General features: G+C 39.0%; 1 protein-coding gene across 1 annotated transcript in view; it reads right to left on the reverse strand.

Moving 5' to 3' along the window:
* Positions 1-830: 830 nt before the first annotated feature.
* The window catches only part of cog6 (component of oligomeric golgi complex 6), a 100,912-nt gene continuing 73,755 nt past the window's right edge, over positions 831-27,987 (reverse strand). The window contains exons 9-19 of the mRNA XM_059964028.1: positions 26,159-26,287; positions 25,986-26,077; positions 23,515-23,579; positions 19,890-19,981; positions 16,820-16,937; positions 15,529-15,660; positions 13,511-13,678; positions 11,638-11,745; positions 11,500-11,553; positions 2,790-2,869; positions 831-2,386 (exon numbers count right to left, since the gene is read on the reverse strand). Of these exons, the coding sequence (XP_059820011.1) occupies positions 2,239-2,386; positions 2,790-2,869; positions 11,500-11,553; positions 11,638-11,745; positions 13,511-13,678; positions 15,529-15,660; positions 16,820-16,937; positions 19,890-19,981; positions 23,515-23,579; positions 25,986-26,077; positions 26,159-26,287 (1,186 nt within the window). The 3' untranslated portion in view covers positions 831-2,238. The remainder of the gene's footprint in view (positions 2,387-2,789; positions 2,870-11,499; positions 11,554-11,637; positions 11,746-13,510; positions 13,679-15,528; positions 15,661-16,819; positions 16,938-19,889; positions 19,982-23,514; positions 23,580-25,985; positions 26,078-26,158; positions 26,288-27,987) is intronic.

Consider the following 27,987-nt stretch of genomic DNA (forward strand, 5'->3'; position numbering starts at 1 on the left):
ACACATAAAATGCAGGAGGAACTCAGCAGGTCAGGCAGCATCTATGGCGAGGAATAAACAGTTGATGTTACAGGCCAAGACCCTCCAAACATTGACTGTTCATTCCTTTCCATAGATGTTGCCTGACCAGCTGAGTTCTTCCAGCGTTTTGTGCGTGTTACTCTGAATTTCCAGCATCTGCAGAATATCTTGTCTCCTTGGACAAGGTGATTACACCGCTTGAATAAAAGGAAGGTTAGATTACATAAAAACAAGAGATTCTGCAGATGCTTGAAATGCAGAGCAGCACTCAAAAGTTGCTAGGGAAGCTCAACAAGTCATCTGGCATCTATGGAGTGAAATAATCAGTCAACATTTTGAGCCAAGACCCATCATCAAGACTTACTAGCTTTCCTGGAGAAAATCCACATGGTCACGGGAAAAGAGGTAAAACTCCTTACAGCCAGCAATGGAATTGAACCTGGGCCCTGTAACGTGTTAAGCTAACTGCGACACTACCATGCCACCCCACAAGGGGCACAGCTTAATTTGGAGACTTTTAAGTTTAGGTTCCACATCCATGAAATATTATGCTGTGAGACTATTTACATTCTTCTTCAGTACATACTTTATGTTGGGTTCTATATGATGCATTCCAAAATCTGAGTACAAATTAATTGAATAAAACATATACATGTGTATCCTGCGAGTCTGTGGAAGGAGGGAGAAGGAAGAGGACACAGAAGACATTCAAAAGTCATAGGAGATCCAACACTCAAATGATACATGTGGCATGTTTGAAAAGCACAGTAACTTCAGAAATGTCAATAACAAGAATATTATGGATCTCATTGAATATTATTTGCGATTTATTTTTTTACAATAAAATCATTTTTACAATTTTTGACAACATTAACTGCCAAATGTGACAAAAAATGAGAAATAAACTGGGCATTTTCCTTCACTAACATTACCCAAGGCATTGATGGAATTGTTTTTGGAATGGTGATAGTCCTTTTAGAATGTTGGCTTTGATTAACAACTGTAGAGCAGAAAACATTCAGCAACAGCATTATATGCCTTCTCTTTACTTCTCAGACAGATCAGTAATTGCTAATCTCCCATAGTAGGCTTTCTATTGTCAGCCCATTGCCTTTGCCCATTAGGAAAGTAACAAAATTAGAAATTTTGATTTGCTGCATTATAATCACAAGTAGTATTAAATACAAATATTGCTTTATATGCCATAGACAATAAAATGACAACAAAATTTTGTTCAATGTTTTACTATTTTCTCAATAACCAATATATTATATACAAAATAATTCTGTATTTTCAATTTTGAAGTTAATTTTTGAACAGTAATATTCAACCAACTTTTATCTAAGATCTAACTTATTTTACTTTTTTCACCAGTCAGATCGTTCCCAGTTCATGAATGCCCGATATATGTACTGTACATACAAATCAGTGCTTGGGAGACTAGTGGGATGAATCTGCGAGTTGCTCTGGTATTGCAAGCATCTTCTGCTGTGTGGTAATTCAATTCATGGCCACATTTCCAACAGGTGAACTGTTTGGGTTATGAAAAGTTCTCGGAAATGGAAACATACTCCTCCTCGAGTTATAGTATAACTCGGGGAGGATTTGTACAGTGTTTTTTTCCCCCAATTGCATCATTTAAATGGGGAATTTGTACTGCATACAAATACAACCAAATTAGCACTAAAAGGTGGCTTTTTATTAACTTTTTTTTATCTCCTTTGGTTTACCCAATTCATTATAAACTTAAATGGCTTGCAAATAGCTTTCCCATTTTTTTACTCAAGATATCACCCTGCCTTTCAATTAGACATCGATTATAATCACATAATCAATTCCTAATCACAAACTGAAAATGATAGCAATGCATGCTATGCTTATTGGTTTAGTATGAACAACATTAACCAATTTAAGCCTTGGGAGTTTCCATCTACAAAATTAATATAAGTTACTTTAAAATATAAAGTGTGCCAACTTCAAAGTAATCAGAGCAGTCTTTCCCACTAATCACTGGAAATCATGTTTGAAGATCAGATTAAGAGTATATCCCACTCAGAAATGTTAAGATGGCTCTCTGGCGTAAATCAAATCAAAAAAAATGCAAACTTAGAAATCACCATAGAAACAAACTGCCCAATACAAACCCAAATTTTAATTTAAAAATGAGAGCTAAATACATTATGTACAGTGTCCAAAGGTAAACCCGGATAGAATTTGTTAGGATAATAGAGTCTCCACTTGCTGCGGAGATCTTTGCAAAATTGTTGCTGGTTCCTTGTATTCATTGGTAGGGTTCATAACTGCTGTGTAGATATCTTTATAAGCACCACACACAAGTTCCGTAGATTGCTTGAAGATCTTCTCCCTGAAGGCCAAATCAAAGATTACCAGACTGGAAATACTACAGCTGAATGTGAACAAACTTCATGTCTAATTATGCCTATAGCTCTAATACTTTAACCACTTTCTGTTTGGAAGCATGGTTTTACTAAACTAAATAAAGTAAAACGAGTACCTGAAGTTCTCGAGCTCACCCAAATCGTCTCACCTTTTCCATTTCGGATTCTAGTTAATCTCCATTGTGACTGCAACACAACCCGGTACTTGCTCAGAGTTGCAGCTGTGATTTATTGTTAACCTTTATCAACCTACTGATCTTGGCTTCCGCTTAGATTATGTATTGGTCAGAAATATTCAAAGTTTAAGACCACCATTAGAATCAATTTTACATTTTTAATGTGTTGCTGCGCGTCTTTCCACATACTCACTTTAGCGTTCCACTCAAAATGAAATTCAGTTGTGGCATTAACAGACTGTCCGGAGAAGACAAATATCGATCAAATTGAACCTACAAAATACATTCATTCACGTAAGTCAGACACAACTTTCAATTATTTTTATGTAGCTAAGATGCAGTTGTATAATATTGAATAAGGCGATAATGTTTCTTCATTTAACTAGATTGGTGGAAATTGAATTTTTGTTAGCTAGTTAGTTTTATTGTCATTGCTGAGAACAATGAGATCGCAGTCATACTCCACACTAGCAATTCAATTACTACAAATTGCAATGGTAACAATTTCAATACGTAGAAAGAAAAAAATACAGTGGATTCTGGTTAATTGGGCCATTGCTTATTTGAGAACTCCTAAGAAAATTATTTGGGACACTATGGTGCTTAATTGGGAAAGGAAACTGTTGCTAAACAGGTTTTAACTAGCATGATTTTGTTCACTTACAGTCAATCAAAAGAACACAGCAGTAATGAATTCCTCCGTCGATAATTATTAGGACCTAATACAGTTTTATAGTACTCTCGGCAGTGTTCTAACTTGCTCTGTATTTTGTTTATACCATGAAACTTCAGCCAAAATGTGCTGGTTCTGCTAAGTCCCAATTAACTGGAATCTACTGTAGATCCATATTTATGTTGTGTTGCTGCCCAATGGCTCCAGGAATCTGGTTTAATCCTGACGTCGGGTGTAGATTGTGTGAAATTTGTATGTCCTCTCCTTTAACACGTGTGTTTATTTTGGATGGCCGTTTCCCCTCGGAAACCAAAGATGTGGTGGTAGGCCAATTGGCTGCTGAAAATTGTCCTTAGTGTAGCTAAGTGTGGGAAAGAAATGGAAAAGTAAGTTGGTGAGCAGATGAGAGAATACGTTACAGGACTACAGGGGAATAACATGAAAGGGAAAGGGTCCAATGGAATTGCTTTAGTGGCTTGGGCTTGATGGGCCTCCTATTTCCTGGTAACTAGACTAAATGAAGGAGCAACTCGTACTTGTGTGATGATTTTGCCATGCAAGCTCATGTACAATGGGTCAAATGGACTCCTTGTGATATACTAGATTATATAATAACTGGGAGCAATATTGGGTTGTTCCAGTCAGCTGCAGACCATTTCCTAGACAGAAGATATTAGCCCCTCAAATCATGACATATAAATTCTATTACAACCAAACATTATTTTTATGCTCCACCCACAATAATCGACCTGAGTCACAAAAGACTCTGTCCTCATTTGGTAAGGTTCCATATTGTATATTTCTTCTGATTCTCTGTGACAGTGAATTCATACAGCAGCTCTGAGACATGTGCAGTGACAAACAAATGACTGACAGGCCAGGACTCTCACTGCAGATTGCTGGTGTGTCAGTGGTGAGAAATGGATGCTTAGGATATACAATCTGTGCTAAGATGATTATTTCATCCAGGATAATGTTAAGCTTCTCAAAATGATTTTGGAGTTACAGTCATCCAGTCAAATTGTGCAAAAGCTTTGAGGAGTTGGAAGGTCACAGGATTCTCAGCCTCTTACCTGCACTTGTAGCCATATTTACTCAAGTTAAGTTTCTCACTAATAGTGACCCAAGGATGTTGGCAGTGGTAGAGTAAGCAGTGATAATACTGCTGAATGCTTTGGAGATCTGCTTATACTTTGCTTGTCATAATCTCAATTCAAGAGCAAGATGGAATTACTGACCGTTTATTAGCCATAGCTCGCTGAACACAAACTCCGTTAAATGCAAAAGCTATCAGAGGAATTGGCCCTCAACCAACATCTTGATTTTATGATGGAGGTATGAGCTTAATAAAGCAATGTAATATGCTGAACCAAGGACTCTTTGTAAAATCATTGCAATGATATCCTGGGGCTGTGATAATTCACCGCCAAGATCCAGAAGCATCTTTCTTTGTGTCAGGTATGACTCCAGAAGGTGAAGTGCTTTCTTCTCAATTGACTTCAATATTTGTAAGGTTTCTTGACCCTCAGAGTTCAAAGCTGCCTAGAAACTAAGGGCAGTTACTTTCATCTCATCTTTGCAGCAAGGGTTGATAACTTAAAAAGAAATGCAAGGTAGCAGCATAAATTTCAAATCAACCTCAGCAAAATTCAACTTTTATGTTGAAATTTTCTAACTTTATCAGCTCAGAATCAGAATCAGGTTTATTATCACCAGCATGTGACGTGAAATTTGTTAGCTTAACAAATAACTGAAATGAAACAGAAATGATATTTTTAAATGCGTTTCATTATTTGTGCCTTCTGTTAAATCGTTATTAGGAATTACTGGTGTACATTCAATTTTCTCTCTAACAATTTGGTCAATGGTGAAGCAGCAGATATGTGGTTCTGCATTGCAAAGAAAATCTAAACAATTGTTCAGGTAGATCTAGTCAGCACATTGTGCTAAAAGAAATAGCCAGTGGGAAAGAGGACACATTTTCAAATTTTGCACTAATACATGTCTTTTGCAAAAATATAACCATATAAATTAAAAAAATAGAAAACATTGAAAATCTACAGCACAATACAGGCCCTTTGGCCCACAAAGTTGTGCTGAACATGTCCCTACCTTAGAAATTACTAGACTTACCCATAGCCCTCTATTTTTCTAAGCTCCATATACCTGTCCAAAAGTCTCTTAAAAGACCCTATCATATCCGCCTCCACCACCGTTGCCAGCAGCCCATTCCAGGCATGCACCACTCTCTGAGTAAAAAACTTAACCCCGATATCTCCTTTGTACCAAACTCTCTAGCATCTTAAACCTGTGTCCTCTCGTGGCAACCATTTCAGCCTTGGGAAAAAGCCTCTGACTATCCACACTATCAATGCCTCTCATCATCTTATACACCTCTATCAGGTCACCTCTCATCCTCCGTTGCTCTGAGAAAAGGCCCAGTTCACTCAACCTTTTTTCTTAAGGCATGCTCCCCAATGAAGGCAACATCCTTGTAGATCTCCTCTGCACCCTTTCTATGGTTTCCACAACCCTCCTGCAGTGAGGCAACCAGAACTGACCTATCCTCCTTCACACACTGTCTCCAAGCTTCCTCAACTTGTGAGCCAATCTCCTCTTCCTCAGTCTCTTCAGTTCAGTTCGCACCCCCCAACAATTCTAGTTTAAACTCTCCCCAGCAGTCTTAGCAAACCTCCCCGCCAAGATATTGGCCCCCTGGTATTCAGGTGCAACCCGTCCTTTTTGTACAGGTCACACCTGCCCCAAAATAGGTCCCAGTGATCAAGAAATCAGAATATTGGTTGGAAATACATTGGACACAAAATACTTGCAATACAGGCAGTCCCCAGGTTACATACGTGTTCCGTTCCCGAGTCCGTCTTTAAGTCGGATTTGTACGTAAGTCGGAACAAGTACATCCAGTATTATTTAGCATCAGTTAGTCAAACGTTTGTCTTAGTATATATTTTACCTTTCTATGCATATAAAACACTTACGAAATGTATGTATTCCAATAATTAAAGCACTGCGTTGCTTAGTAATAATTGTAGCTTTCATCGGGGCAGGGCCTTTCACATGCTCCATTATTCTCACTTTATCCTTTATCCTTTAAAATTGTTCCAATCGTTGACAGACTGTAGCCTAACGCTTTTCCAATGACCAATGGCGTTTCACCTCTTTCCAAATGCTTTATTATTTCCACTTTGTTTTCAATCGCGATCACTTCCCGTCAATGGAACAGAAACACTGCGGGCGGTGGGTCCCGACCTGCACCAGCTCCCGAGGTCCGCTGGGTCCTAAGGACCACAGCACTAAATTCCCTGGGTCCTAAACTGCACTGCACTGAGACAGGTTAAATGGGACGAGTGGGGGCTGTGCTGGGTTTGGGTATTTGATCCTCCAGAATATTCTGCGTGGGAATTTAAACTGGAGGTGGCAGTGTTTTTTTAACGAGGTCGAGTTGCGAGCTTGACATCAACCCGGCACGGATGGTAGGGAAGTTACTGGATCGACATCAACCTGGAACGGGAGCAGCCTGTCACTGGATCGAACTCAGGAACCTCCGTTCTCTAGTCCGATGCTGATCTCACTGCGCCACCAGCCAACCCAAAGGGGTTGGTGGGGGGGGTCAGGGTGAATCTTACTAAGAACAATTTAAGCCAAATACAAAGTTAAACACTCAACACAGTGTCAACGACAACGACTTAAAATGCTGGATGGCATTGCGATCCGACTTAAAATGGCGGATGGCGTTCTCCTTCCTCGGCTGTTAAGTACGAATTGTCCGTAAGTCGGACGTTCGTAACTCGGGGACTACCTGTATTATACTTATATTTTTTAAATATTATGACCTCTAAGTGGCGCATTAGACATTGATGCATTGGGTAGTTCTCAAGTTATATTTTGTAAGATACAATATAAGGGACATTGAGGAGGAGAAATAAGGTGATATTAGTGCTAAGGAGGATCTAAAGTTGTTTACTTCAGTACTGTATGGATGCAGAAAGAGAAACGTACCAGAGTGCGGTGCAAACCATGTGAGGAGAGTATGCATGTTATGTTGTTCTTGATGTCGTCATTTTGATCGGTTTGCTTAGAAGCTAATCTGGTTTGGAAGCAAACACAGGCTTCACCAGATATTATTTAGCTTTAAAAAAATGTCCTGAATCTTGAGAGTAGGGGAGATTCAAACAAGAGGACATGAGTTGAGAGTTAGGGGGCAAAAGTTTAGGGGTAACACGAGGGGGAATTTCTTTACTCAGAGAGTGGTAGCTGTGTGAAATGAGCTTCCAGTAGAAGTGGTAGAGGCAGGTTCGGTCTTGTCATTTAAAGTAAAATTGGATAGGTATATGAACAAGAAAAGAATGGAGGATTATGAGCTGAGTGCAGGTCGGTGGGACTAGGTGAGGGTAAGTGTTCGGCATGGACTAGAAGGGCCGGGATGGCCTGTTTCTGTGCTGTAATTGTTATATCTTCTAAGAAAATCTCTAATCATTTCCAAACTTAGGCAGAATATCCTATTTGAGGGCTCCACTTTACAAGTGTAAACCTGTAATATAAACACATCAAAACCTACGACCTCATTTAACTCTGATTTCCCCTCAATGTTTTCATGTTGACGTACTCAGATTCCAGTGCGTCAGGAAGGAAATGGCCTCACATGGCACTACGCAGTTGCTGAAGCCATTTCCTCTGCGCAATTACCAGACAAGTGCTTTTTGTGTATTCAGTGAGGTCAGATTAGAATTATGACAGAAGTGAGAAAAGAAACATATTTTATACATATTGAGCCAATGTTCTCCTTTTAAATATTAGTGGAGATTGCCTGAGAAAATGATTCATGAATTCTGTTTATCTTTATTGCAGAAGTGTGGGAAAGACAGAGGAGTTGTTGCAATACACAAAGGAAACACACTTACATCACGACACAGATACGACGACCAAGCTCACAGAAGTATGCACTTTTCATTTGTTTTTTTTGTCAGATTTCCTGTGGTTTTTTTCTCAGGTGGAAACTGCTTTGTAGCTGAACTACTTTCAGGAAATAGCAAAGAGCCTTCATTTTGGGGTGGAAATAATTGAAACATAAAGAGGCATCACCTTCAGTTGATGCATGATAAAGTGGTTCATCAAAAGAATTGGAAGCTGGCCACCTCTGAAGACACTTTGAAATCTGTTGCCATACAACAAAACTTCCAGTCCTGACTAGAACACTTCAGGCAAAGTGGCTGCACAAAGTTTCAAATTCAAAGTAAATTTACTATCAAAGTATGTACATGTTACCATATACTACCTTGAGATTCATTTTTGCAGGCATTTACAGGAAAAAACTAAAAAATATTTTTTTAAAAGAAACGATACATCAATAGACAAAGACTGACAAACAACCAAAGTTGTCCAATACAAATAAAAGTAAAACTGAAAACATGAACTGTGAAGGCTCCTTGAAGCTGAGCCTGTAGCTCATAGAATCAGCTCTATCAAGAGAATAAGCTCAATAGGGTAACAGCCTGCTATTAAATCTACATAAAAGTAGTGGTGAATGAAGTTATTGATGCCAGTTCAGGAGCCTGATGGTTGTTGGGTAACGTGCTACAGCTTGCCCAAGACTGACCTGCAGGCTAGCAGAGGGAACAAGTACCTTACGCCTCCTTTGGTAGAGACACATCCTCACTCCACCACTCACATTTTAGTACTCAAGTTGGGTAATGTGCTGGAGAGCACTTGGTAAGTACACTCATATTCTAAGTCACGTGTAGTTTTAAGTTAGCTTTGTTGGTAATTACGATTTAAAGGAGGAGCTCATTGCATTATATATATTTAAGATATATATATCTTATATCTATATCTATATCAGAGGGAGATATATATATTTCCCTCTGCTCCTCATATATATATGCATGAAAGAGAGAGGGGGAGAGAGAGGTGGGGGAGAGAGAGGGGGAGAGAGAGGGGGAGAGAGAGGGGGAGAGAGGGGAGGGGAGAGAGGGGAGGGGGGAGAGGGGGGAGAGGGGGGAGAGAGGGGGGAGGGGGGAGAGAGGGGGGAGAGGGGGAAGAGAGGGGGGAGAGAGGGGGGAGAGGGGGGGGAGAGGGGGGAGAGAGAGGGGAGAGAGAGGGAGAGAGGGGGAGAGAGAGGGGGAGAGAGAGGGGGAGAGAGGGGGGGAGAGAGAGGGGGAGAGGGGGGAGAGGGGGAGAGAGGGGAGGGGGAGAGGGGGGAGAGGGGGAGAGAGGGGAGGGGGAGAGGGGGGAGAGGGGGAGAGAGGGGAGGGGGAGAGGGGGGAGAGGGGGAGAGGGGAGAGGGGGGAGAGAGGGGGGAGAGGGGGGAGAGAGGGGGGAGAGGGGGGAGAGGGGGGGAGAGGGGGGAGAGAGGGGGAGAGAGAGGGAGAGAGAGGGAGAGAGAGGGAGAGAGGGGAGGGGGAGGGGGGGAGGGAGGGGGAGGGGGAGAGGGGGGAGAGAGGGGAGAGGGAGGGGAGGGGGAGGGGGGGAGGGGGAGGGGGGAGGGGGGAGAGGGGGGAGAGGGGAGAGGGGAGAGAGGGGGGAGAGGGGGGAGAGAGGGGGAGAGAGGGGGAGAGAGGGGGAAATAGGGGGGAGAGAGGGGGAGAGAGGGGGAGGGAGGGGGAGGGAGGGGGAGAGAGGGGGGAGAGAGGGGGGAGAGGAGGGAGAGAGGGAGGGAGAGAGGGGGGAGAGAGGGGGGAGAGGGGGGGGAGAGGGGGGAGAGAGAGGGGGAGAGAGAGGGAGAGAGGGGGAGAGAGAGGGGGAGAGAGAGGGGGAGAGAGGGGGGGAGAGAGAGGGGGAGAGGGGGAGAGGGGGAGAGAGGGGAGGGGGAGAGGGGGGAGAGGGGAGAGAGGGGAGGGGGAGAGGGGGGAGAGGGGGAGAGAGGGGAGGGGGAGAGGGGGGAGAGGGGAGAGGGGAGAGGGGGGAGAGAGGGGGGAGAGGGGGGAGAGAGGGGGAGAGGGGGGAGAGGGGGGGAGAGGGGGAGAGAGAGGGGGAGAGAGAGGGAGAGAGAGGGAGAGAGAGGGAGAGAGGGAGGGGGAGGGGGGGAGGGAGGGGGAGGGGGGAGAGGGGGGAGAGAGGGGAGAGGGGGAGGGGGAGGGGGGGAGGGAGGGGGAGGGGGGAGAGGGGGGAGAGAGGGGAGAGGGGGAGAGAGGGGGGAGAGGGGGGAGAGAGGGGGAGAGAGGGGGGAGAGAGGGGGGAAATAGGGGGGAGAGAGGGGGAGAGAGGGGAGGGAGGGGAGGGAGGGGAGAGAGAGGGGGGAGAGAGGGGGGAGAGGAGGGAGAGAGGGAGGGAGAGAGGGGGAGAGAGGGGGGAGAGAGAGATGGGGGGGGCGAGAGAGAGGCATGAAGGGCTACGGTGTTTGGACAGAAATGTGGAATTGATACCAACGATAATATCAATTATAATGTGACTAGAGGACAAATCAGGCTAGAGGGATTGGATGGTCTACTTTTGATCTCATCACTTAAGTACTTTAAAATTGGCCAGTTAATTCTTTGTATTTCTATCAGATTTCTGCACAGATCAGATGTCTAAAAGAGTTCAGTACAATCCAGTTTGTGATGAAAAAGTGTGTGATATAGTCTCTTATTTAGTAAAGAGAATCATAAGGATTTACAGCACAGGAGGCATCCATCGTGTCACACTCGTTAAAAATCCACACTTAATTTTTGATCTGGTTATAATCCCCAAATGAAAATTTTAGTACTTCTTAAATGTAATAAAGGTTCCTGCCTCCCTTTCAGGAAGCAGTATCCTCAAGTGAAAAGGATTTTCTGATCTCCCCTGAACTTCTCCCAATTATTTTAAATATAAGGTCCTGTGTTTAAAAATCTATGTCAGACAGCTTTGGGAAGAGCAGATGAATTATGAAGATCTACACTGCACATTATTTATCAAAAGAATAAGCTCAATAGAATGACAGTCTTTTCTAACAACTTGGTTTTTAATCTACATTTATACAGATATCCATAATATTTTATAAGTGTTAAATGTTGTGGAGTTCAGGCGTTCCTAGCAAGAAATAAAGAAATACAGCAGAAGAAGTGTACTTTACCCAGTGAAAAATCAAAATAGGTATGGAGTTAGTTGAGACTATTGAGGCACAAGAGAATGCAGTTGCTGGAATCTGAGGCAGAAAACAAAATGCTGGAAGAACTCAGTAAGTCAAGCAGTAACTGTGGAGGATCCAATCAATGAATATTTATAAATAACTTTTGTTTAATTTCACACTTACCATTGCCACTTTCAATGATCCACCATCCATATTGGCAAGACTGGATAACGGACCCTACATATTGAACAAATAATAGTTGAGTGATGTGACATACACGGTTGTTCTGGCTTATAATCACTTATGATGATAGATATTTACCTGCTCTGGTTTGTGTTGCTGCACACAGTTGTAAATATAACTTAGTCCTGACCTGGTTAACACAAATGAGGCCTGTTCATTTATTAAAGTATCTAAGTGGGCTTCAATCTGCAGAGAGAAATGTAAAACGTTTAAAATTCATTCATAAGCATCCACAGCTTTTTCGAACAGCACCGTATAAAGTTCCAAATTGCTGAAATTTGAATAGTTAACTTCCATTCTGTGACAATACTTTTCTAAGAAAGTAATGGGAAGAGCCCTGAAAGGTTGGTGGTCCTGTAGAATTGAAAATGGCTCAGCAGTGTAGTATTAGTGTAGCGCTATTACAGACCCAGCAAAGTACTTTCAATTCCACTGCTGCCTGCAAAGTGTTTGTACATTCTCCCTGTAACCACACGTGTTTCCTTTGGGTGCTCCTGTTGCTTCACACTTTCTAAAAACATATGAGAGGGTTAGTAAGTTGTGGTCATGATAAATTGGCAGTGGAAGCATAACGCTTATGGGCTGCCCCCAGCACATCCTCAAACTGTTTAAACTTGAGTGACATCACACACAGAATCTAAATGACAGTCACTGCCAAGGGAAAGGTTTCTCACAGTGTATCTCACAAAATTTTGTACTTCTATAGGTGCTTTCTTTAAACCCGTAAACATGCATTGGTTACAGAGAAAATTATTCCATTGTTAAGTTGTTGTCAGCTGACTGGTTTTGCATCCTTACTCATTCAAATATTGATTGATAGCTCTGGTCGCAGCCTTACTTTTGCTCTGTTATTGAACTTCCACTTTCCCATAATCTATGTATTTGCAATACTTTGTTTGATTTTACTGGATCTCGACAGGAATTCCTCTCACTCTCAACATTTATTCTAAAGTATTCCATAGTACTATTGTTGGGAATGTTATTGGGAATTGGGAATGTATATTTAAATGAGTAATTTATTAGGCTAAAAGCAGCAGCATCTACTCTTTCATTCAATTACATTTTACTTTAATGATGTTTGAATAATGACTGCTCCAACTGGTCTCCATTTGAGAAGACATTGATCCAAATATGCATATCATCTGCCAATAAGACAGATTTCATTGCTTTCATGAACATGGCAAGCTGAAGGGCCTGTTTTTGCACTGCAAGATTTCATGAGAAATGTTTTTAAATGTTAAGTTGTTCTTCCCAATTATAATCCCCCAAACACACACCCTAACTTGCTAGTCACTGCCTCCGTCCAATGAAAAGGCTTGACCAGCATTGCTTGCTTGCCAAATTCAAATGATGACGTAGCCACGCTATCAAGGAGGCTCTGCATGATTAAGTAACACACACAAAACACTGCTGGAGTTCCAGGCAGCATTTATGGAAAAGAGTAAACAGTTTGGGGCCAAAACCTTTCTCACTGCTCTATATGTCTAAAACTGATTGCTGACCATCACACTGCCCACAGGTTAAAAGAAAACTCCAACAGTTATACACAGGTTAAGAGGAACACCACACAGCTTTGGAAGCAGTTTTCCAAATTTCTCAAAACTGTGAGTAAATTTTCAGCAAACACAAAGAAAAGATGAGAGGAGAAGATTGAAGAATTTTAAAAAATAGATTTATCAACTGTGAATCAGATTGGAATAAATAATAATGGGGAAAGGGGGAAATTCCCCAAAATAATGAGTGGAACTTCTTACATGCCTCAATTTATCAGCTTAAACAGTGAATCACAAAATGAAATCAAAATTCTAAGTGCTCGAAACACAAAGCAAGCCAGTCAACATTTACCACAAAAGTGAGGATGAAAGAAATGCCTAATGTTCAAAGTTCTGTATGGGATATTCTTCATGAATATCCTGTTAAAATAAACCTAACTTGCAAGTACTGAATATACCTGAAACTGAAGCATCTCAAGGCGCTTATCAGTAAATTCAAAGAGAGCTAATGTCGTCTTCATCATGTGCAGAGAGTTTACCATATAGGTTGCCATGTCAGCAGTGTCAAGGTTACTGGCCGATACAGTGCACAACTGTAATAGTGGGTCCATTATACAGGATAGTACCTAGAGGTAGAAAGTAAAATATTTCACAATTGATTGAATTATACAACCAAAGTCTGAACATAACTGCAGTATCCCAAGCCTTTAAACTGTGTTCAAAGTCATTCTTTTTTATCATCACCAGCTCAGCCCACATGCGATGAACCAATTTGCCTTACAAACAAGCCAGGTATTGTTTGTTTCATAATTTTATTCACTGCAGGCAATAAACATACCATTTTTCAAAATCTTAGAACAGTTATGAAATCCTCTGGGAAGCTACTTACATTCCTGCCTTCCATGGGAAGCAAGTATGCAAGTGAGAGAAACCCAATCATTATGACTTAGTTTCAAATTTACATCCAAACAGCTACGTTAAACCAACCAACACACACAAAATGCTGGAGGAACTCAATAAGCCAGGAAGCATCTATGGAAAAGAATAAATGGTCAACCATTCAGGGTGAGACCTTCATTAGGACACCAGCAAATAGATTATGCTTACTGCTTTGAAATTCCTGGTGGCCTTGGAAAGTACTGAAGAGATTAAGTAAAAATATTTTTTTTTTAAATGATGGTGCATTAAATGTAATTTTGTTACTTCTAACACCTCCCTTTGCAACTTTTTATATCAGTTCACCTGCAAAGTTAATAGTATGCTTCAGAGAGCACACAAAACTGAGATTTTAAGTGGTTACAAACTGACATAGATAAGCAGTGAATGAGAGAACACTAACTCCCATTCTGACATGTCAGACCATGCCTCCTTGACTGTCACCATGAGGCCACTCTCACACTGGAGGAGCAACACCTCATATTCTAGGTAGCCTCCAACCTGATGGCATGAACGAAGATTTTGCTAACTTGCAGTAATTTCTTCCTTTTCACTCCTTCTCTCCCCCCCACCCCATTTCCCTTCTAGTTCCCCACTCACCCTTTCCTTCTCTTTATCTGCCTTTCATCACCCTCTGGTGCTCCTTTTCCATCCTTTTCTTCCATGATCCACTAGTCTTTCCTATCATATTCCTTCTTCTTCAGCCCATTTCTATCTATCAGCTCCCAGCTTCTAACTTCTTGCCCCTTACCTGGTTTCACCCATCACCTGCCAGCTTGTACTATTTCCTCACCCCACTTTCTTATTCAGGCTTCTGCCTGTTTCCTTTCCAATCCTGATGAAAGGTTTCGGCCCAAAACATCAACTATTTATTTCCCTCCATAGATGTTCTCTGACATGCTGAGTTCCAACTGCATTTTGTTTATGTTGCCCAAGATTTCCAGCATCTGTAGAATCTTTTGTGTTGAAGGTTTACTGTGTTTGCAGATTTATTTAATACTGGGATATAATGGCAATTATATAACCAATCCCTATAACATGGTGCTTTTTTCAAAATCTTCATCGGCACTTTGGGTAAATACCCGCACAAGAATACGTAACCAACAAATATCGATGCTCCATTTGAGAATGCATTCACAAATTAGACTTTAAACAGATATTAAAAAGCTTCAAGAATGTCAACAAAATCAAATTGTGAGCAATATATAACTGAATGCAGAAGTTAACTGTGTTGCCTCAGCCACAAACCATAACATGGATATCCCCACCCTGGTGAAGCAAAAATCCCTCTAAAAAGGATATGAAAACTGAAAGGTGTTAAAACTAATGAAAGATTTTAGGACATTTAAAAATTGAAGAGTGTTGAAAGTAAAGAAAGAGCTTTGATACATTCAAAACCAAGTTCTTAGCACTCCAGTCCCAGCAGGTTAACAGACTGCAAACTTTACTACCACATAATCAAGTTCAAAATTTAAAACATTCTTAGAATTTCAGAGTCTTTGGCCAATGAAATTAAATTTCAGAGTATGTTTTAGTTTACCTGGACAAAATCTGCTTGCCTCGCATCCATTGGGACAACTGATGAATTGTGAGAGGAAAGAACTTCACGCAGGAGGGATAATGTGTGATTTAGAGCAGTGGTAGGTCCCAGGTCAGGCGGTGGTAGCTCAACCTATATGAATTGAAATTCAAACATCAGGTTGTACTTTCTATCGTTATTCACTTTTATTGCAGAGGAAAGCCTCAATTCATTTATCAAACAATTTGTGGCACCTCAAGAATTATTGGGATTAGATATCGAAAAGGTGTGTTAAAGAGGTAGTTTTAAGGAATGTTCTGAATAAGGAAAGATGGTTAAGGAACAACTGAAGTCATAAATGATGGTGGAGTAAAGCATTTCTGTTTCTGCAAGAGCCCAGAACTGGAAGAACATTTAAAACTGAGGCAGTGTCAAACTGGGAGCCAATACAAGTTAGTGTGCAAAGACTAATGGGTGACTGGGACTTGGTGTAAACTAGGATATGGACAGCAGACATCTGCATGAGTTTAACTTTGTAAAGTTGGATGCGGTGCAGGGGTGGTTGAGTATATTCTATTTTTTGAAGAAACAGATAAAAGCAAGAATAACGGCCACTGTTGAAATAAAACAAAGATCGAAATGGATGATGCTAATTAGCTGAGTAACTTTATGAAGAGAAATTGATAAGCAAAAGAAATTGCTTTTCCCATCACATATATACATGCTGTGATTAACATTTTACTTAGAGAAGTAAACAAGATTTCTTCTAATCCATATACATGTTTATATTTACATAAAATAATTAAAAGTAATTACTACAAATCACAACTTTTGTAGAATGTAGCTAATTAGCTTAACCCAATGACCTGTATTTTCATAACTTTACAGAAGATAGAAAGAATAAAACTTAAGCCGGCTCAAAATGTGTGTGGCCCATTACCGTAGTGAAATGTGATCAAGAATGTGTCATGAATACATTTGAGTGGGTTCAATTAAGATTTCTAAAAGTACAAATGCAAATTAAACGTTATCCAAAAAGCACTTCAAATCTCTTTGTGATTCGTGATTATGTACATAACATAGAAGGATCAGTAAAAGGTATTTTCTAATGTATTCCTTGTATTTTTAAAGTATCCCAGCAGCTTCTTTTACAATAATGTGTATTTTGGCAACAGGATTGAAAAAATGTGAAAACAGAAAACATTCCAAAGCCACGAACGGTTAGTTGCTTTCTTTTACCATCAGTTCATTTATACTGGAAGTAGATCTACCAAAGGTAGCTACAAAGATTAATGTTAATTCAACAAATCACCTTATCCATTAATTTACTGGCATGAAGACCCAGGCTATTGAAGAACATTTTCTTGCTTAGAACATGCATTTCTTCAATTGTGGTCAGCAGAGTGGCAGCACAATTTCCTACAATTCCACTGTTGGAAGGGGAAAGTAAAAGATTATCAGTATTGGTTGAATATAACTAGCGGGCACATGTTTTGTGACATATTATCAGTCAAATGTGGAAAATTGCTTTTCTATGCTGAAACAACAAAACTCATGCAGAGTGGCTCAGGAACTCCACAAGTGATACCACTGCAATTTCCAGCCAGTTCCCTGTAAGATCTGATATCTTAATGGCTTAACTGCACGCACAGGTTTCCTGTGTACTACCAACTTCAGTAGTACTGATTGCTAGGATTTGAGTACAATAGACTAGATTTCATAAGAGTTCTACAACACAGAAACAGACCCGTTGGCCCATCTGATCCATGCCAACTAGGATGCCCCATCCAAGCTAATCCCAGTTGCCACTTTTTAGCCACTAACAAAGGAAGTTCAGAGCCTAAGGTCCCACACCACCGGGTTCAGAAACAATTATTACCCTTCGACCATTAGACTCCTGAGCCAGCATGGGTAACTTCACTCACTTCAACACTGAACTGATTCCTCAACCTTGGAGATTCACTTTCAAAACTCTACAACTCGTGCTTTCAATATTATTATTTTTTATATTCTTTTTATTATTTGTTTTATATAATTACAGTTTGCCTTCTTATGCTGTTGTTTGTCCACCTTCGTGTACAGGTCTACAATCTCTTATCCGAAATTCTGAAATCTGAAAAGGTCCGAAAACTGAAGTTTTTCTCGTGGAGTGTGGAGCGTGTCGTAACAAGGATTGTTTGGCATGCCAACAGCTGACGTTACTCAGGTGTGATGTCAGTTGTGGCTCAGCGCTTGCATTGGTTACACATGCATTTTATTTAGCTTTGTTTGCCAGACGTAATGCAACTTAACTAGAGGTACCTGTACGTATTTAGCTTAGTTAGAACCTGTATATGTCCTAGAGTATTTACATTCTTCATTTATTCCAGTAAGTCATTTACCATGTGTTTGATTCGGTTCGTTTGAAGCTGCATATTTTAATGTTTTATTGAATGTTTTTGTTGGAAATAAAATGTACTAGTGTATTTATGGTCTATAATTATCCCACTATTTCACTTATCAATATATTTCTCTATAAATAAACTGTAATAGTATTTGTAAAAGAGCGCGGATTGGGAAAACACAGTTCTCTCTCCAGCACTCGTTGTTTGAGCATGTACAGACATCTTTTTCTTGTCATTATTCCCTAAACAATACAGTATAACAATAATTTACATAGCATTTACATTGTATTAGGTATCATAAGTAATCCAGAGATGATTTAAAGTATACAGAAGGATGTGCATAGGTCTGGAGCTCCACTGGGTCCTAAAGTCCACCCGCACTGAGACAGGTTAAATATCAATTATCAATTTTCTGAAATCCAAAAGATTCTGAATTCCAAAATGCAACTGGCCCCAATGAATTCAGATAAGATATTTTGGACCTGCATTTGTAGTTTTCAATAATTCTATTGTGTGCGTTCTATTTATTGTGAATGCCTGCAATAAAATGAATCTCAAGGCAGTATATAGTGACATATATGTACTTTGATAATAAACTTACTTTGAGCTTTTGAACTCCAGACCTTTCCAATCTGTGTACCTGTCCAACTGTGTTTTAAAGGTATTAATGTCTTTTGAAAATTATTGATGAACCTGCCTCAACCACTTGCTCCGGCAGCTCATTCCACATACATACCACATTGTGTGTGTAAAAAAAAACTAAGATGCCCCTCAAATTCCCATTAAATGCTTCCTCTTTCAGCTTCAAGCCATGCTCTGATGTTCTTGAAATCCAACCCTGGGAAAAAGACTGAGTGAATTCACCCAAGCTATGCCCCTCATGATTTCATACACACACTTACATTCTAGCGCCATTTTAATTCTAATCAAAACTAAAATAGATTTTACATTCTGCAAAAGACAATAAAAGTAGAAAATGCCGTAAATACAAGTTAGGAATATCTGTGGAAAGGAAAACAGAATTAACACTTCAAGTTGAAGACTCTGCCATAGGGTCATCTATTTGCAACATCACCCTTTTATCTCTTTTCATAAATGTTGCCTGAATTGAATTTTTTTTAAAGTTTCTTTTTTATTTCAGATTTTCAGCATTTACAGCTTTTAGCATTAGAAACTACACATTTTGTCTGTTGTAAATTGGGAGCATGCTCATCGATACCTCATAAAGTAGATGTGTTAAACTGCTCTTGGTCCTCCAGTACTAACATTCCCAGATGTACACCTCATTGTATCAAAAATTATGTCTGCTTAGGCTGTGCACAGCTGTCCCGGGAACCTGCACAAAAGCCCATCCTCTTTTCTGCCAGTGCTCCTACAACAATGATGGCCAGAAATGGGCAGGTTGGGGAGGGTAGTGCAGCAGCTCATTTCCGAGATATGGGGCTAAAGACTCCACCTGGCTAGAATGTGGACGTAGGGACTGGCAGCAGCTGCTCTGCATATCGATAGGTTGTCTGGATTCTATGGGTGTCACTAACTGCTAACTTTGGTCAGCTGCACAGACATTTCTCGGCACACAGAGCAGATGCTACCAGTTCTCACCAATCATCTGTACACACTGTATTAGCAAGAATACAGCCCTGAACGCCACTTTTCAATGCTATGTGGCTGCAATAGTTGTTCTGGTCTACACCACACCAGTTGGCACAACCAACTTCTCCACACTTTGGAATGATTTACTGTTGGATTTGTGCCAAGTTCCCAGGACAGCTCTGGGGAGAACAGGAATTCCCATCAGGTTCCCAACACAATATTTCTGTCAATAATGTTTCTCTATATAAAATTCCATGGTGATTCATTTCAGCACCAATTCTATTTGTGCTCACATTCCTTGGAATACAGTGGGTGTGCGTAATTATTTTCTCGAATCGGACGCATGCTGTCAATAAAAGGCAGATGCATTAGTAACTAAATAACATGTCTTTCTTTTTGTCTTACCTGATAGTATGATGATAAAACTTGAGAAGGTTGGAAAGTTTATATAACAAAACTGCACCTGGCTCTGCGACGATAACCTGTTCAATACGAACCTGAAACAGAATACATGGAATTAAATGTTGATCAAGTTTTTTGCAACTTGCTTAATCAATCAGCAACTCTAATCATAGGTTGCAAGATCATGTCTAAACAATGTATGTTATTGAACTTTTTCCCCTAAATATACAAATCTGAATTACATTATAAATGGGAGGCCTAGTCAAAACTCATTGAGTTTGTCCATCTTCTAAACCTCCAACTCAATGCACTGAGAGAAAATCCTGGAGATCCAAAATAAAACATCAAAGGACATTTGTTATTGATGTCAAGAAATCAAGAGGATGTTGTAATACACACAATATGCTGGAGGAACTCAGCAGGCTAGGTAGCATCTTTGGAAAAGAGTGAACAGTTGACATTTCAGGCCAAGAGTCCCGATGAAGGACCTCAGCCCGAAATGTCCACTGTTTACACTTTTCCATAGATGCTGCCTGGCCTGCTGAGTTTCTCCAGGGCTTTGTGTGTATTACTTTGATTTCCAGCATCTGCATATTTTCTCTTGTTCAAGAAGATGTTGTAGGGTAGCCTGCTATCTGTTTTCTATATGGAATTGCAGGCTAGCCTTCAGTCCAGTCTAGCCCAATTGCATTGCTAATCCTATACTTACCTTCTATTTTATTTCTTCTGATCAGCTCATTATCAGCCGTTTTTGTATTCCACAGTTAACACTCTTGAGCTTTCTTTCCCTTCTCACTTGTCCTGGCTGTGCATTTGTACAAGAACCTGCTGTATCACCAACTTTTTCTGGTTCTGATAAAAGGTCACTGATCTAATATATTAGCTTGAATTCCTCTCTCACATTTGCAATATGATCTGCCAAATTCTTCCAGTATTATCTATTTTAAAAAAGATTTGAAAGGCATTGTTTTGACGTGCACCTGCCATTCCTCAAATATTTAATACCATTGCTCCATTTATTTCAAAACTGCTGAAGTTCATTAACAAAGAACGTATCAGATAAATACATTTCTAGTGAATTCATACTGCCACCCATCAGATTATCTTTGCAATGAGTACTGTCTGAATTCAAACTAATTTTAAGTGATTTAATTAAAAAGTTATTACATTTCATCAAATTATTTAAAAGTTTTATTTTCATTATAGACCTGCAACTACTATTCACTGCCATTTTGAATAGCATAACAGCATTTAAGAGGTATTCTATTTGTCAGAAAAACTGAACTAAGCAGCTGAGCAGTCAGCAGAGACAAAACTATTAAACAATTGCATTAAAAAGAGGAACAAAATTGAATACGACTATTTTTAGCACTGCCAACAACTTACAATTCACAAAGGGATTCTGGCTGGAACAGCAGTTAAGAAGGCAAATGTTTTTGTTGGCCTTTGTTTAAATTGAGCTACAGTATATCAATTTATCTTCAATTCTACAGTATTGTACAACTGGAATTTTGGTGTCTGCACCTAAAGAATATATTTAACTTGGTGAAGGTGCAACATTGATTTACAAAATTGATTCCAGGATTGAATTTATTAGAATTTAAAAGAATAAGGGGATCTTACTGAAACTTCAGAGATCCTGTGAGGAATTTAGAGTTGCTGAGAGGCTATTTCTTATGAATGAAGAATTAGGAAATGGGGGCAAAATTTCAGTTCAGGGTGTGAGCTGAGAAGAAACTATTCTCACTCTAGAGGTCTGTAAACCTTCAGAGTTCCTTTCTCCGGCGGATGTGGATGTTTACTCCAGATACAAGGATGTTCTGGACGGTTTTTTTAAAAAATACAGAGAGCGGTTGATATCTGAAACATGCCAATGAGATGGTGGAATCAGTAATAATTACTTAAGAGACATTTGGACAGACATTTAAAGAGGCAAGGCACATAAAGATAAGGTGGTAAAATTGGTAAGCAGGATACGTGTAAAGGGGCAAAAGGGTCAGTGTTGATGTTGTGAGTCAAAGGTCAGTGTTTCTGTACAGAAACCCCATGTATATTCAAAGCTAAGTACACAAAATGTTTGGGCCCTAAGGGAAACAATGGACACAAGGACAGGATGATAATGTACTTGAGATGCAAGGATCAAAGAATGAAACACAAGTTGGATGGGCATGCAGGCTCTTCCTGTTACATCTCTATTTTCTAATTTAACACAAGGTCTAAATGAGAGTATGTTTACAGACAGAAAAAGAATTTAAGAGGCACAACTTCAAGTCTACTGTTTTGGTGCTGGATGGGGATTCCCTTTATCAGATGTTAAGATTAGCACTAATGCATTGTATGACAAGCTGATTCCTCTCATTGTTCATTTAACCTTTCAGAGCATATCCTTGCCAAGTGATCAGGCAGACTACTTAACTTCACGCATTAATCACCTTGAAAGAGCAAAAGCTAAGTGGACAGATTTTCTATTTTCCTTACAGCTAGAATTGGTATTTTGCTGCAGAATCAACTAGCAAACTTGCATCAATTGCTCCTCAAGGATTATGCTTCACATCATATTATTTTCAATAACCATTTAATTAATATAGGTTAATTTTCTAAAACTCACCTTTCTTGAGAAAATTGATTCCACCATTTGGCTAGCTAATCAAGAAATTAAGCTGATAGTATCTTCTAGTTCTTTATTACTTCAATCTCTCTTCTCAAGGTTCTCTCTCTTTTCAAGGTGTAATTTTATATCTTTAAAGTAATTTTGTGTTTTTGTAGTGTACTGCTGCTGTAAAACAGCAATTTTAATGTCATATAATGCGGTGATAATAAACTTGAATGTGATTCTGACTTGACTTCCAGATTTCATCTTCTTTGTTGTTTATTGCCTTACAAACAAGTTTACTATGATCTCACTTATGCTCTCATATCCAATTTCTGATTCCTATCACACCATTCAAATGCAAAAGTAAACTGGTCCCTCATCAGATCTGCAGCATCTGCACAATCTCTTGTATTTGTAATCTGGTATTCTCATTGTGCATCTATAGACAATAGACAATAGACAATAGGTGCAGAAGTAGACCATTCGGCCCCTCGAGTCTGCACCGCCATTCTGAGATCATGGCTGATCATTCACTATCAATACCCAGTCCCTGCCTTGTCCCCATATCCCTTGATTCCCCTATCCATCAGATATCTATCCAGCTCCTTCTTGAAAGCATCCAGAGAATTGGCCTCCACCGTCTTCCGAGGCAGTGCATTCCACACCTCCACAACTCTCTGGGAGAAGAAGCTCTTCCTCAACTCTGTTTTAAATAACTGACCTCTTATTCTCAATCCATGCCCTCTGGTACTGGACTCTCCCAACATCTGGAACATACTTCCTGCCTCAATCCTATCAAACATCTAGAAACAGATGTTTGGAAATGTTGCCTACAGTTCTTCTTCACCCCAGGAATCATGAAGTTAACTGTAGTAACTTTTGTTTCAATTATAGTTGGAGGCTCAAGGTAGATGAGCTTCCCATCTGTATGGATAAACTGAAAGGCATCATGAAGCTAATATTTTCACCAAATTTTAAGTATGTGACTGCATTTTTATTTAATATCAGAACAAATTCCAATAAATCAGTCTGTACCTTTAAAGGTCGGCATACTCCTTCAGTGATATGTCCTACTACTTGCTGAATATTTTCGTCCACGCCTGTAATAATAAACATTCTACTTTACATAAAGGTATAGCTTAACCAAGCTGCTCATTCCTATTACAAAAGCACACTTTTGCATGACGAAATCAGAAACCTCATTGCTACCACAAAAACACTTCAATCGTCAATAAGGCAAAATTCCGGAAAGAGGACTTCTTCTAGAATTCTCTTTTAGTGTTAATAGTGAAATCAACACTATACTGACCATCATTTGATCGCAAGATCTATTCGCACTTTCTAATCGTAATTAACTTTTCAATTACAGTTTGGTAGTATGAATAATCAAATTGCTTCAATAAGCTTTTTTTATGCAGCATTGGTTAAAACTAACAAAACCCTTACCACTAACAGTACCACTACCAGCAACTAAGAGGAGCTTTCCCAATTACTGATACCACAGGATTAGCCTGAAGGAAGTGTGACATTTATAAATGTTACAACAACATTTAAAATCAGAACTCTTTTTGATGGGTATAGCAGAATTAGATTTTTAAAAAATATAGTAATTATGAACTTTTATTATCCTTTAAAATAGATCTACCTGTGCTTTACATAAAAGTACAGACATGTAATACTTGCAGGTCTTAAAAACTTTAAATCTATTTACCACCTGCATAAATCTCATGCTGCAAACAGATCTTCACTTTCTGTTTTAGGTCTCATCAATTAATTATTGATCCTCCAGACCCAAGTGGCTCTGACAGAATACTTGATTAACAACAACATTCCTAATTTTAAAAAATGTAATTCTTTGATTTAACATATCATTTAATGTTTCATTATAAAAATAAAGCAGTTACTGGTCTGCATGAGAAAGCTTACTCAATCTTATCCATACTTGTTAAAATAGAAATTTCTACTTACACTTAGAATGACCAATATAGACTGCCACCTAGTGTACTGAGTATGAGTTTGCCTCAGTGAATTGAATTGACTTTCTTATTCACATCCTTCACGTACATGAGGAGTAAAAAGCTTTACATTGTGCAATGTGCAATCACAGTAATTTATAATAAGTACAACAATCAATGTAACATAGAAATACACTCAAATCAGCGTGTGTTATTTAGTCTGATGGCCTGGTGGAAGAAGCTGTACCTGAGCCCGTTGGTTCTGGCTTTTATGCTGTGGTACCGTTTCTCAGATGGTAGCGGCTGGATTAGACCGTGGTTGGGGTGACTTGGGTCCCCAGTGACCCTCTGGGCCTTTTTTTCACACCTGTCTTTGTAAATGTCCTGAATCATTGTAAGCTCACAACTACAGATGTGCTGGGCTGTCTGCACCACTCTCTGCAGAATCCTGCAATTAAGGAAGGTACAGTTCCCATACCAGGCAGTGATGCAGCCAGTCAGGATGGTCTGAATTGTGTCCCTGCAGCAAGTTCATATGATTTGGGGGCCCACACCAAACTTCCTCAACCGTCTGTGGTGAAAGAGGCGCTGTTGTGCCTTTTTCACAACACGGCTGGTGTGTGCAAATGACATGAGGGTAAATATAGAATAAAACTGGTTCAGAAGAGAAATCTGAACCTGATTTTGCGAAATGATTAAAGCCAATCTACAGAAAGTCATGCAGCTCACTTTGGATAACAGCTGTGGACAAGTCACAATGATAGGTTTCCTCACCAAACATACATTTAAATGAACTGAGTCTGCTCAGTGATTGAGACTTGCACATACTCCTTGAAATAATACTGAAAATACAAATAATTCAAAATCCAAATTCAAACAGTGTTTTATCAGTTTATGAATTTACACAGATTAGATTTTAAAATTACAGTTTGGGCCCACTAGTATTCTTAAATGCAAAACTGCAACTATTATATTTTCTGATGCTGTGATTGCTCCTCGTTCTACCTTATGACATAGCTTCCCTAATGCAATTGACATTTACAGTTCTGGCACTGTCAATATTCCAACAAACTAACATGGACACATGATAGATTCTGAAATTAGGGAAGCCCTGACACATTAGAATACATAAGAGTACATTTTCTTCATTCTTGTACAGTTCTGTTCTGTGCATTATGTCTTCTACTTGAGAATCGGTTGTTTATAATTTCCTTATTTATCTGCAGATAGTAAAGAAGACCAAGATCCCTTTGATTTTTGTTCAGTCATTTTAATAGGACAACCATGTATAGCTTTTTCTCCTGAAATTAAGTATGGCTACAACAAAAACCTCAGTGTAAAAGCAAATTAGCTTGTACAATATTCAACTGTTCCATTTAATAACAGAATGTATATAGTATACAACCTGAAATTTCTGCTCTTACTCTTCTGTTTAGTTTTTGATAGAAATTGGCTTTGAAGTGTCGTTAAATTTTAGAGAACCGGTTATACGAAGTTTCTGGAAATTTTCAATGTGGACAGCCCACGGAAGAAATTAAATGAGACAATTACCTTGCATAGTTACAAGCTTCAGCAAAGCTTCAAGATGCTCTTTCTCTGAAGCAGCTGCTTGGTGTAACCATGCCAACATATCTCCAACATACCTGAAAACACAAAATTAAGCAAAATTGGATTTCAGAAGACACTATCGCAACAGAAAGAATGATGAGCATTCAATGGCGTACCTTAAAGGATCATGAGAGTGCATTTCAATTGGCCGAGGAGTTCCACCAGGTCCACCTCTGGTGAGAGCGTCTATAAAACCACGAACTACTGCACTCCTCCTTGCGGTTCCAAATTCATCAAGTATGTAGCTAGATTGATAAATACATGCAAAATCAATGACAGAAAAATGGAAAAACAGTGAAATAAATTAGTATTTCAAATCCTAAATGAGTAGATATTCTATACAAATAAGCTTTCCAAATTATCTCATTTACAGAGCTACTTTGCAGTACCATTCATTTATTTTATCTGTGGACCAATTAGACACTTCCCCACCTTCCCTGTAACATAAACCTTTCTTTCTTTTTCAATCTTTTTATTAAGTTTCATATATATATAAAGAAAAACATAACATAATAATGAATAGGTTATGAATACAATAGACTTGAAATTACATTGATAATAAGATAATAATATCCTATTAAAACATCAACAGAGAAAAGTACATTACTCAATCAAGTCTGTATAGCTATATATGAAAAAAAAAACAAAAATAATCGTCAAAAAAGAAAAAAGAATTAAAAATAAGTAAAATAAAATGTATATTGATAAAAAAAAGCACTAAACTAAACTAACATGGGCAATAGTAACAGTTTATAAGTATGTGATAGTGTCAAAAAAAACTCCGGAACTCCATACCTGAACAAGAATAAGCAGAAAGAAGGTCTGGAAAAGGTCAGATTAATTCATATGAAAATGCCGAATAAACGGTCCCCAAGTTTCTTCAAATTTGACTGATGAGTCAAAAATAGTGCTTCTGATTTTTTCCAAACTTAGATATGAAATAGTTTGGGAAAGCCACTGAGACATGGTAGGAGGATTTACTTCTTTCCAGTTTTGTAATATAGACCTTCTGGCCATTAATGTTACAAAAGCAATCATTCGTCTGATTGAAGGGGAAAACTGAATACCATCCTCATTTGGTATACCAAAAATTGCAGTAATAAAATGAGGTTGTAAATCAATATTCCAAATAGGAGAAATGGTAACAAATATGTCCTTCCAATAGCTATGTAAAGTGGGACATGACCAAAACATGTGGGTCAATGAAGCCACTTCTAGATGACACCTGTCACATTGAGGGTTAATATAAGAGTAAAATCGAGCAAGCTTATCTTTAGACATATAAGCTCTATGTACAATTTTAAATTGTATTAAAGCATGTTTAGCACATATAGAAGAGGAATTAACCATTTGTAAAATTTTTTCCCATTTATCTGTTGAAATATTATATCGAAGTTCTTTTTCCCATTCTTGTTTAATTCTATCTGATATTTCTGGTTGTATCTTCATAATCATATTATAAATAAAAGCTACTAATCCCTTCTGACAAGGGTTTAAGGTAAAAATCAAATCTGAAAAATCCACTGAAGTTGAATTGGGAAAAGATGGTAGAACTTTATGTAAGAAATTTCTGATTTGTAGATATCTGAAAAAATTAGATTTAGGTAATTTAAATTTGTTGGAAAGTTGGTCAAAGGACATCAAAGTATCTTCAAAAAAAAGATCACGAAAACATTTTATACCTTTCCTTTTCCGTATGCTAAAAGCTTGATCAGTCCAGGAAGGTTTGAAAAAAAAATTAAGTAAGATAGGGCTATCAAGAACAAAGTTTTTCAGAGTAAAAAACTTACGAAATTGAAACCAAATTCGTAATGTATGTTTGATAACAGGATTAGATATCTGTTTATTGAATTTAACTAAATCAGCAGGAAGAAAAGAACCAAGAACAGAGAATAGAGAATATCCCTTTACCTCGTTACATTCCAAATTTACCCACTGCGGGCGC

Source organism: Hypanus sabinus, chromosome 3, assembly GCF_030144855.1.
Source record: "Hypanus sabinus isolate sHypSab1 chromosome 3, sHypSab1.hap1, whole genome shotgun sequence".
Classification (NCBI taxonomy): Eukaryota; Metazoa; Chordata; class Chondrichthyes; order Myliobatiformes; family Dasyatidae; genus Hypanus; species Hypanus sabinus.